Genomic DNA, 12763 nt, shown 5'->3' on the forward strand with positions numbered 1-12763 from the left:
GTCTCTGTTTTAATAAGTTTCCAAAACAAGCATTATGAGTTTAAAAATAAAAACAGTCTAGGTCAGTTAAAGGATGAAAGGGAGAAAGAAAAATATCACACCAGAACCCCTACCATCCTGTGGTTCTGCACAGTTCAAGTCCCTGACGTGCTAGACAGCTCTCACGGACAGAAGCCGTGAAGGAGAGCAGAATACGCCACCCCAAAATACGCCACTTTGGCAAATTGATTATTGTGAATTAAAGTCACTTAAGAAACAGCCAATGCAAAAGCCGGACACTCTGGCCTTCCTTTGTCCCCCTGAAAAGAGGAAATAAATCTCCCATGGGAAAGGTACCCTCCCTGAACCAGGAGGATAGAAGGCATCCTTATCACCAGAGATAGCGAAGTTAGGGCTGAGAGGGTTGTCTGAATAAACCTTGTTACTTGCTACACCGGATCCAAACCCTTTTGTCATGCCAATTCTTTACATTTTTATGACTTCCTTCCCTAAAAGGTATAAAAAAGCTGCCTGCTCTGGTCATTTCTTTGAGTCTCATATTTTTATGGGCTCCCATACATACAAAATTAAATTTGATTTTCTCTTGTTAATCTGTCTTATGTCAATTTAATTATTAGACCAGCCAAGGAACCTAAAAGGGATGAAGGGAAAAGCTTTTCTCCTCTACAGCAGCATATAGCTGGGATTCAAAAGTTTCTCAGGAAGAGTATGTGGATGGAATAGGAAAAAGAAGGGGATCCAAAACAGCCCTGAGATTGCTGGCATTTAAGGCATAGGAGGAAGGGCTTGTATAAAACGGAATGAAAAAGGGCAGGTGGAGAGGGAGGAGGAAAATGAGGACAGAACAAACAGTGTTACAAAAACCAGAAGGAAAGATTATTTCAGGGAAGAAAGCTGGCAAATAATCTAGCCCAAAGAGCTGGTGCGAGCAAACTCGCTACATAAGAATGTAGGTTCAGTGTGGCTCTATCATCTAATGTTTGAGAAAAGCCAGAAAAGTAGGTGAAATTCCACCTTAAACATTGTTCAGGTTGAAATAGATGTGACAACAAAGTCCTTCAGTTTGCAACCGCTGAGCTGGCAGATCCTGAACCTCCAAATGTCTGGGCTCCTCCATTTTCAAGGCACCATTCACCAGTCTCCTGTTCTAGATTTATTATGTGCCCCAGAGGCCTCCTCAACTCTTGAGATTTTCTGGCTTAGTATCCCAAATGGTGATTATGCGGCTTTCCAAATGGAGATTACTGGTTTAATCAGGCAGGTCGATGGGGGTAAAAGTCTCACCCATTCACCTTCCTACAATTCTGATGTCAATCCTTGACACCTTCTTTGACCTGAGGCAATGAAAGTTCCTCTCCTGAACCCCATTCAGATTTCCACTCCATCAACTGGTATGGCCAGACTGCTGACAGCTTGACCCCAACTTCCTTCTAGGGCTTCCCTGACTCCCACCCAGGATACATCTATCTGTAAGCCTCTGCTCAGCCCTACAGTGATTCCTTTAAATTCCCGCAATAATCTAAGAGGGCTAGTCCAGTCGGCTCTCCATTCATAGGCAGTATGATGACTAATGCCTTCTTCATAGACCAGATAATAAAAAGAGCTGCCACTTTTTGAATCCTCACGAGGCATAAACAAACACTGGGCACGCTATATTGGTGAGTCCTTACCCTTATAACAACCTTATGACATGTCCATAATTTCATAGGTCAGGAAAAATAAGATTCAGCAAAGTTGAGTGGCTTGCCAACAGGCACAAAGCCAGTTAGATGGATCTGGGATTTGAGTCTCGATTAATCTAAATTTTTTTTTTGTCTTTATTTATTTTTGAGAGAGAGCGAGAGCACAAGCAGAGGAGGGGCAGAGAGAGAGGGAGACAAGGGATCTGAAGCAGTCCAAGCTGTCAGCATGGAGCCTGATACAGGGCTCAAACTCACAAACTCTGAGATCATGACCGGAGCCGAAGTCAGACACTGAACCAACTGAGCCACCCAGGTGCCCTGAGTCTAGATTAATCTAAATCAGATTACTACTACACAGGGTGCCTTTCCTAACTATGCACAGTGATCCATTTGAACCAAGGGTTATTATGGCTGCTAAACAGGGTCGAATCAGAGATCCTTATAAACAGCGTTCTACTGCTAACCAGCTAGCCACAGAAGGGATCTGGGAATTGAAGGTACTTTGCATTTACCAAAGGGGTAGGAACAGGAGAAAGGACTGCTTTCACATTCAAGCTTATGGCCTCTCTGAGACAAAGGATATTTACTTTATTGGAAACCCTTCAAAAGACAGGGGAGGTAGGTCTCCCTCTTTCCAAGGCAACTACCGGTTTCTCAGATCTTCGGCTGAAATATATTATCATCTCCAGCCAGAATGGCCAGACTTAGGAGACATCTATGAGCCATACGAGAGTGGGTTTACCAGCTCATCAGGGGACTGGGAGCCCCTGGAGAAAACAGAAAACTTTCTCCTCATCTTTTCCTCACCTCTACCAGTACCTGGCTCTTGGAAGGCACTGACTGAACATTTCTGGAGTAAACGGAATGAAATACCTGGTTGTGAACAAATGGACAGATGCAAGAGCTACGATTTGCAACCACTGAGAAATGTAAAAAAAAAAAAAAAAAAAAAAAAAAAGTGACGTACCAGCTTTGAAGACAGTTGTCTGAAGAAATCCCAAACTATTTTTGTTGCTGTTGCAAGTAGACATTGTAGGGAACACAACTCATGTAGTGAGTTCAGCGATTTAGAGCCAAAAGAACTCTGTTTCTATACATCATGGATTCTCCTCATTGGACAGAAAACAGAAACCAGAGGTGGGAAGTGACCTGACCAAGGTCACACATACCCAGGACTGATTAAGTCTTCAGGTTCTGGTGCAACTGTTTTCAAAGTCATTCTCCGTGCTTCACAGCCTCGGTACCTTCATTCCTTTGCGAGTTAACATTCAGCCAGTGAGATAATTGCTAACTTCAGAGCTGCCTCTGAGGTGCCTTTGGAAAACTCCAGGGCTCCACTGAACACAGTTGAAAAACTACTGACTTAGATAATTTATTGCTCGTTATTTAAACTTTGAGCACGTTCAAGCAAAAACGTCTTTTAATTCCCAGAAAACTGGCTATTCTCATTGCCAGCATTTATTCTTCTCTTCCTTTCCTGATGAATAAACCAATTAATGAAAGAATACGCTGTGTACTTTCTTTTGTTCTGTTATTCATCTGAATTAATGTGTGTGGGCAAAGCTCAAAGATACAGATCTTTTTGCCTGGTGGGCCCTCTTGTGGGTCTTAAACCCAAGGGTTCCCAAGCTTTCTTTGTGGTGATGGCAGAAATGGTTCTCTTTAGACACAAACCATTGAACTGAAATTTCTAAAATTGAAATTCTGGGTAAGATACAGAACCACAAGGATAAACAACCTGTTTGTATTTGTATTGGTAAAGCAATAATGGAGAATTCCAGTCTCATGAACGTCTGGAGATGTCTCATGATCAGCCAGTATTTCTAAACCTCTGTAAAATTCTCTAATAGCTGATAGTAATAATGGTCACATAGTGGATGTTTACCATATGCATAGCACTTACAAAGCTATATGAAACAGGCATCATTATCGTTCCCATTTTATGGAAGAGAAAACTGAAGCCTAGCAGTTGGGGTTTTAACTCAGACTTTGGCTAAATAAAGCAGGGTGGTGGGGCGAATTCTTTGGAGGGTTCTAGTTGTGGCAACAAGGGGATCTGGGGGAGGGAAGATTTTCTCAATGTGGGAAATCTGACGACTGAGCCAGACTGCTGAGATTAGAATCCTAGCTCTACCCCTTACTCTGTGTGACCTTGACCCGGGTCTCTGTTTCCTCATCTGTAAAGCAATATTGTTAGAACCTATTGTTCACTATTGCGTAAAGTGCTATGTAAATATGCATTTAAGTCTCCTCCTGTCTGCCACTGCGCTCCCTTCCCCTCCCCAGAGATTGCTGTCCTTGAGCTTCAACTATAAATTTCAACTCTAGTAATCAATTTTGTGTTATTATTAGTAGGAGTTTTGGCCATGCGATGTGTCCTTGGACTTCTAATGGGTCCAGGTGGAGATGTGGGGAGAATACCCAACGGAAGAAACAGATCTAGTCCCTCATTCTCTCAAAAGACAGCAGAGGGGCGCCTGGGTGGCGCAGTCGGTTAAGCGTCCGACTTCAGCCAGGTCACGATCTCGCGGTCCGTGAGTTCGAGCCCCGCGTCAGGCTCTGGGCTGATGGCTCAGAGCCTGGAGCCTGTTTCCGATTCTGTGTCTCCCTCTCTCTCTGCCCCTCCCCCGTTCATGCTCTGTCTCTCTCTGTCCCAAAAATAAATAAACGTTGAAAAAAAAAATTAAAAAAAAAAAAAAGACAGCAGAAAAGATCCTTTGGAACAATAGAAGCTTTCAAAAGCCGTATTTGGGGAAGAAACAAAGGAGTGGCCTGGATTATTTTTATAGGTTTTGTGCAACAGGAGACCAGAGTAATAAATTAAATCTCACAATGAAACAAAGTACATACAATTGAGCAGGGCACATCCTGGGGACTTTGGCTTTTGTTACTACCCCAAGAACTCCCAGGGGCAGGACAGCCATTAGGGGAATGCTCACTAGCTCTCCAACGCAGTCCCTGAAGCTGCCTCTGAATAACACTGGCAGAAATGATCCCGGAATAGCCCTGGAAGCTGTTACACGAGAGCACCTCCACCCCCCAGAATGGGTGCTGGTCTCTGCACAGACACAGAGAAAGAGCCCCTAATTGTCAAAGAGCTGTACTGGAACAGTGATGGAAAGGATTTAAGAAAGAAAGGAAAGGAAGGAGAGGGAAGGAAGGAAGGAAGAAAAAAAGAAAGAAAGAAAAAAGTCAAGAAAAAGACAATTATTCTGATAAAGTACCGACTTTACAAGGACAAAAACCACAAAGCCACTTTCCTGGGAATTCTCACATCACATCTTTCACAGTGTGAAAAAAGCACATTGCACAGCACATCTGCCTGGAAAAAGTAGGGGAAAATATCTCCCTCATGTAGCCTTGGGCCACACAGAGATTTATAGATTCAAGCTGGGATGTCATTTTTCTTTGGTTCTAGAGGGTTGCATCTTTTTAGTTGTTCCCCACACCCCCCCAACACACAAAAATTTTCCCTGTCACATATAAGAAACAAAATTCCTTCCTGAAGCCTCTCATTCCCACTACTTGCATTGGAAGTGTCAGATCTTTAATGCAAACCTACTTCCTTGCCCTATGACCTTGGCAAGTTACCTACCTTCTCTGAGACCTGGTTTTCTCCCCCATTGAATATTGGTTTTGTCTACCCAACAGGCTTTCCTCCATTTTCTCTGTTAAGTGGGCCCCACCATGGGATTGACACTCTAGAAATAAAAGCTATCAGATACAATCTTGCTTTGGTAGCCTGTCTGGCAGCCAAGGGGCGAGGTCATACCTTAAATTCTGTGAGTTGGGACTTTGAATTTGAGGCAGGATCACCTGGAATCTGTTCACAAGAGAGTGGGGTCAGCCACTACATTCAGTCTCCAGAGACACAATGACAACATTTGGGGCCAGGGACACTGACAGGTCTATCTATGTCGTGTGTGTGTGTGTGTGTGTGTGTGTGTGTGTGTGTGTGTGTGTTGTGAGGGACTTATTTGTTTCCCACCCCTCATGTTTCTGTGGGGTAGGCCCTCTCTCAGGTAACACCCTGGCTTGCCTCTCCATACATTTGTTACCAGATTGGTGAACTAGAAGCCAATTTGTCTGCAGAAAACATTCTTCCTTGTCTACTTTCTACTGTGTAGTAAAAGGAATCAGCCTATGAGTGAAAAGGGAAACCTGGGTGTTCCTGCTAAGCCACTTATTGGGCAGGTCAGTCTGCCTAAATCTGTAATGAGGTATTAGCACTCCTATATTAGTCCACAAATTTATCACTTTTTTAAAACTTAAGTTTATTTCAGAAGGAAATTTTATATGAGCATCTTTAATGGAAGAAAAATTATTTGTAACTTTAAGCATGGGATAATCTTTAAATACTTGATTATTAAAAAATAATCATATTTGTGTAACACTTAAAATCATCTTCACATCAGTAGTATATGACTTTTACTTTGAAAAATGCTTTTATTATGCTTTACTTGCCTCAGTTGTTGTTGTTGTTGTTTTTAATGACAATAGCTGTTCTTGTCCCAAAGTAAAAAATGATCAGTTGCATTGAAAGGAGCCTTAAACGATATTTATACAGCTATATCATTTAGTAGGTTTCCATGACAATTATGCAAATTTTATTTTCTCTTTATTACTCTAGCTTTCTAGTAAGTATTGAAATCAGGTAGTGTGAGTCCTCTAACTTTGTTATTGTTGAGATTACCTGAGCTATTCTAGGTCCTTTGCATTTCCCCATAAATTTTAGAATAACTTGTCAATTATTTCAAAATTCTTAGAAGAATCATGGAAAGCAAATGACATAATGCATAGGGAAACACTTTTGAAAGAATAGCATGATATTTAAGTTATATTTATTATCATTAATGCAACAAAAAGAATCACTCCAGGGGCATGCACCTGTATTTCTACTAAAAGTTAAGAAAAATTCTGAGTCACTTAATTTTCATAGGCTTGCAGATGAGAAAGATAGTTCTTTATCCTCTTCCAAAGTATTCTAAGCTTGTAATTATATGCAGTTTCATATTCAACTGATATTAATTAAATGACAATCATGTATATATTGGCACACAAATATGCCTTATCTTATTCAGTTTATTTCTCATAAAAATAGTGCTCTCCAATGTATCAACATGTGACAATAACTCAACATTTTTCGCACTTAGATTCCACTCTTAAAATTTTACCCTAAGGAAATCATCAGAGACGGCACCCAAACTTAAGTGCAAAATACTTTTTGGAGCCTTATTCATAATAATGAAAAATTGGGAACAACTAAAATAAACACACCTGAAGGATTTGTCAAATAAACTGTGATGCAGAAACGTAATTCAATACTATTTAGTTGCTAAAAACATTTTCAGAGATTGTTTTATCACATGAGAAAATATACATAATATTGTAAAGGAATAAGATTATTGGTTAAGCATCACGGTTATTATTTTGTTGAAAAATATGAATTAGAAAAAAGCTAGAAGGGAGTACACCAAAATGTTAATAATGATTATTTCTGGAGTGATACTATTAGAGATGTCTCTTTCTTCGCAGACTTTGCTGGGTTCTAAATTGTTCACAATGAATGTGTAATTTTTGCTTTCAGTTTTCCCTTTGGATGCCAGAACACACTCTGAATTGGGTTAATCTTCAACTCAGCAAATACTCTTCTCATTGGCCCGTGCACACTCATTATTTACTAATATGTTTATTATAATTAGTACTCATAAACCCAATGATCAATATATAAACTAGGATTCAAACGAAAGTTAACATCTAGATATGGATCCTCTCTTAATCCCATTTACCATTTTTCTCTACCCAAAAGAACCACCTTCTCAAATCTCATCATCCCATTGTTTTCTTTTTTAAAAAGTTGTATCTAATTGGTACATAGCCCTAGAAAGCATGTGTTTTTTTTTATTATTATTATTGTGGCTTTAATTCTTTTAAGAGGGTAGCGTGCATATGTTACCTTCTAGAAATTTTTTCACTTAATATTGTATTGTTAAGATTCATCCACTGGAGCTCATTTATTTTTATTTTGATGACTATTCAATATTCCATTTTGTGAAGGTATTATTGTTTATTCTGTAGGCTATTTCCAGACATTCTTGTATGTGTCTTCCCAGTGCCCCTTTGGGACAATTTCTCTTGGATATAAACCTAGGAGTAGAAAAGCTTATCATAGGGTATGTGAAAGTCTACCTTTCAAAGATGTTTTTCCAAAGGGTGTTTTTCCAAAGTGGTTGCATCGGTCAATATAAATTCGCACCAGCAGTGTATTAAGAGGTCCTCCTACCGATCTGTATTCTTACCAGCATTTGGTACTGTTGATGTATTGCTTTTATATTTTGGAAAAGAAGAATGTTTCTAAAAACAAGAACAAAACCAAAACTGCCTTGCTCTCCTTTCCCCCAAATTCTGGGAAAGATTTGGGGCACAGGGGGTGGTATATAAAACGATTCCTCCACTAACAGCTTTTCAAAACCTTCTAGTTCTAGAAACCCTGCCCTAGCAATGAAGTGGAAACAGTGCGGGGGTTGTGAGAAGGTAGAGAAACTGCAAAATTTTGTGTCATGGGGACTCTTTCCAACAGATGATGAAATTATTCTGCAGGTCTGAATTAGAAACCTCTCTCCTACTCTCCTTCTCTCCCTCTCCCTCACTGGATCATTTTTTTATTCTCTGTAATATGTTCCCAAGACATTCGCTTTGCAACCCTCCTTGCAAATATCAGAGAACTGACCTGCTTATCCAATGTTTTCCTTTTCTTGACTGCAGAGTGAGAACCCACCCGTTATGCTAAGTGGGGCGACGGCTTCCCTGCACAAGCACTGTAAAGAAAAAGAAACTCAGCACTGTACGAGTTTGAAGGCCTATTCCAATAGTGCACACTGCCTGCCTCTCCTTTCAAATCTGAGCCCTAGTTTCTATCACTTTGCAGTAGTCTGGGAAGTGATACAGAGCGCCAGATGGACATGAGGATGTGTGATGTGCCCATCGATTCTGAGAAAGGTAGGCAGCCTATTTTCAAATACACACAGACACACACACACACACACACACACACACACACACACACTAACAGGATAAGCTTGAGGGCCAAACTGCTTTGCAGCCTGGGATGATCACTCAGCCCAGAGGGTGACTCCTGGAGGTGGAGCTCCAGGGCAATTTCACAAGGTAAATCAGCCAGCCATGAGACCGATTTTCCCAGTTCAGTTTAGCAAGGTGCTCTCAGTGCTCTAGGGAAAGTAGAGGAGTCAGGGAGGCAGTTAACATGCCACCTTATTTTAGATAGAAATAGAATAGCTTCAAAATAGTCTATTTAACATATTTGGTTCCACAATTAATTTGCTTATGAGAAAGTTTCCTCTATTTTAAAGAAGGTTTAGAAATCATTGCTAGTGTTTAGACCTTGAGGTCTAAAGGAAACAGAGATATAGATTTGAAATTCACTTTGGAGCAGCAGAATTGCATGGAATGAGGTTAGATGTAGATTCCATGTTGCAGAAGGCAGGTCCATGTGATTTCAAAACCAACCAAGCACAAAACAAGGCTGGAACATTCTGATAAACATTAAGGAGGGAAACCCAAGACTCTTACTCCAATATGAGGAAGATTAATGAGGGGGAGGAAACAGTGCCAATTTTACTCACCATTGTTATTTTCGTGCCTGGTACAGTGCCTGAAAAATCTCGGTGTTGAAAATATTTGATAGAGGAAGAAAAAGAAAGATGGAGGCAAGCATATCATGTGGGCAGGGCCAAGGTCCCTTTACAAAATAGTTTTAAGACTTTTCTAAAAAATAAACATGCACAAACACACATGAACACACACACACACACACACACACAGACACACACACACACAGAACCTCTTATTTTTTCACCAGAGGGCACAATGAAGAAAGATCCAGAATAATAGCAAACATTTACTTCCTCTAGAGAAAAAAGCCCAACAACATATCTGTGACACATCCCATTTTAAACAGCCTTGGTTCTTTGAACCTTCTAGGAAAAATTGGTGGTGAAGTGAACCTCTAAGAGTTGAATGAGCTCGCCTGCTATCTAGAGCTGTCAATGGAGAAATTACATTTTTAAGAGCAAGTGCCAAAAACGATTTGGGCTTAGCAGTAATTGATTCTAAGCCATTCGATCTGGAGGTAGAGAAGTAAAAGCTCTACACTTGGTCCCTGACCATCATCTGAAATCGCCAGTGCATAGGAGGGCACTCTCCTTTCTGTTCACAAGAGCAGGAACGGCTGAGTAGGTGGAATGCAGGCATTTTTTTTTTGCAAGGATCAAAAAGAAGCCATAAGTCAGCACATATTTTAAGCAAAGGACATAAAACATTGCTCTATTTGGCATCCTCTTTGACAAAAAAAGAAAACTGTGTATATTTTCAAGAAACCATGCTTAACTGACTGTAACTCTGAGGCAGTAGAAGAAGCTGGTTCATTATAAGGACCAGTTACTGAGCTATTTTGAGGATAAGCAACAAAATCCAAAACCGGGTTTCAATCCACAGAATGAAAGGTTGAGGCAAGCTCAACACAGGGACAAGACCCGGTCTTATTTGCATTCGTGAGAGAATCCCGCACGAGTTGACAGAGAGGCTGTGAAGGCTCCATGGGCCTGGAATCGGGCAGAGTGGCTCTGCAAATTTCAGGTTGGCCCTCACCAGGAAGGGAATAAGCACAGCATTGAGGCAATGTGTTTAGTAAACCGGTAGGGCAATAGTTTGAAGGGAATAAACCATATTCGCAGTGCTTTCCAGTGGGTTTAAATTGATAAGTTGCACTGGACCCTACCAGTCAGAGCAAACCACAAACACGCCTTCAGGGGAAAAAAAAAAACCTTTATTAGATTATTACAAATTTTTGAGGTTTTAAAATAAATTAAACTAGATGAGAAGACATGACCAAAATCCAATCCAAGAGAAGTGGTCTGCAAAACTGAAGATATTTGTGCTGAGGTAGAGACGCTGAAAAAAGAGAGGTGTCAGTCTGGATTTGAGCTCCCGTGGTCACACTCAGCCAGTTCATGCCTGGTTGATTATGTCCCCAAATCTTACCTCATTCATGGTTGTATCTGCCAAACCCTGGGCCTTCCACAAAGATGTGAGTCTTTTGGATGCAGCAGTAAGTTTATATAAGATTTGAAGCCAATAAATTCTAAAGTTGACCCCTTCCAGATTCTATTAATACATGGTCTCGGCAGCTTAGCCAAAGTTTGTGTTCTTGCTAGTTCCCCGGCCTTGACAAGCCAGGAACACGTGGGTATGGCTTGCATCCACCCAAACATGGAACAGATATAACTCCTCGTTCACTATTTATGAGTCCCTAGTCTGTGCCAGGCACTTTGTCAGTCCTGGGGAGACAACGATGAGTAAAGTAAAGTTCCAACCTCCTTGAAGCCCCCCTTCTAGTTTTAGTCAACAATTCACTGATGGAGATTAGAGAAGAGCAGTGCATTTCTTGAGGGACCAGGCATAGTTTTAAAACACCCAGAGATCAGGTTTTTAAAAAGTCACTAGGAAGATTAGACCTTCTCTTTCCGCATCTTTTCTTCACCATTCAATCCACTAGTTCAGTTGTGGATGCAAGCCCCAGCACAGCTATAACAAGGGTAAAGAGGAAGGGCACATTATTTACCTGACCCCAAATCTTCATCTTAAGAGCCATAAGTAGAGAATTTACTATTTATGTTTTGAGGGGGGGAGAGATAGAGAGCGAAAGCAAGAGCGAGAGAGAGAATCCCAAGCAGGCTCCATGCTGTCAGTGCAGAGCCTGGTCCATCTCAGGAACCATGAGATCGTGACCTGAGCTGAGAGTCAGATGCTCAACCAACTGAGCCACCTGGGGGCTCCAGAGATGAATTCATCATAATACAATGCTGACACCAACTGCAGTGATAAAATTTCCCCCAGAGAGTCCCCATTCTCAGATTCTCCTTATCCATAGATTTTCTGTGGAAGAAGGATTTAAGCTGTAGAAGTTGCAAATAAGCAAGGCATTTCCCAGAGAGAGTTCAGATTAGAATGGTGCTAAAGATGTGCCTTAAGAACACTGGGACTTCTCAATGGGCAGGGCATGAAAAGTCTGGATCAGAGCAGCAGTCTCCAGAGAACCAGGAGATAAAACAGCAAGAGGCTGTGTTTCAGAGAAAAGTTTCCAGCTAGAGTTAGTGTCTAACCATGTACGTGGCATCGAGAGGCTTTGGCTAGTAGAAGTTCATTCACGACAGGAAAGAATAGTTTCAGTCAACAGTTGGAGGAAAAACCCGGATGCCATGGGTTGAGGGGGAAAATGGTAGTAAGGCAGCAAGGGCCCTTGAGAGTAGACTCCATGAAGAATAATTGCACTCACCTCCTAACTGGCTTCTTTGCCTCTACTCCCTTCTGCACACCACTTGCTCCTAAGGGAACACTCTCAGGCTTAAAATCCTTTGATAGCACCATGATCACCTGCACAAAAATGTCACACTTCTTTTTTTTTTTTAAGTTTATTTATTTTGAGAGAGAGAGAGCCCAAGTGAGCAGGGGAGGGGCAGAGAGAGAAGGAGAGAGAGAGAGAATCCCAAGCAGACCCTGCAGTGTCAGCACAGAGTGCAACCTGGGGCTCTATCCCACAAACTGTGAGATCATGACCTGAGCCAAGATCAAGAGTCCGATGCTTAACCGAGTGAGCCACCCAGGAGCCCCTAAATGTCACACTTAGCACAGACATCCCATCCTACCCAAACCTGAGTTTCAGTTATTTGCTTAACTACCCCTCTTTGCCACTGGATTGGTTCCTAACAGATATCATCCCTTAAATGAAGGTACCATCTCTTGTTCGACATTTTACGTTACTCCAACTTCTACCCATTCCCATTTGTCACTCAACTCATGTAGTTGAATGAATGGAAAAATATGTGAGAGATGAATGGATGAATGAGTGAATGATACCAACACTGACTGTCTTTGTTACAATGGATTTCTGAGTCTCAATATGGCGGTTGAAGATAATTTATAATTTTCCTTTGTGAAATGTCTTGTCAAGTCGAAAGAAAGAGTTTCTGTGTAAATCCAACATCCTGTTGTTACCGAGTCAT

General features: G+C 41.2%; 1 protein-coding gene across 1 annotated transcript in view; it reads left to right on the forward strand.

The window, feature by feature from the left end:
• EDEM3 (ER degradation enhancing alpha-mannosidase like protein 3) overlaps positions 1-8507 on the forward strand; it is an 80192-nt gene extending 71685 nt beyond the window's left edge. The window contains exon 20 of the mRNA XM_019821735.3: positions 8448-8507. Within this exon, the coding sequence (XP_019677294.1) occupies positions 8448-8452 (5 nt within the window). The 3' untranslated portion in view covers positions 8453-8507. The remainder of the gene's footprint in view (positions 1-8447) is intronic.
• Positions 8508-12763: the final 4256 nt, after the last annotated feature.

This window comes from Felis catus, chromosome F1 (genome assembly GCF_018350175.1).
Source record: "Felis catus isolate Fca126 chromosome F1, F.catus_Fca126_mat1.0, whole genome shotgun sequence".
Classification (NCBI taxonomy): Eukaryota; Metazoa; Chordata; class Mammalia; order Carnivora; family Felidae; genus Felis; species Felis catus.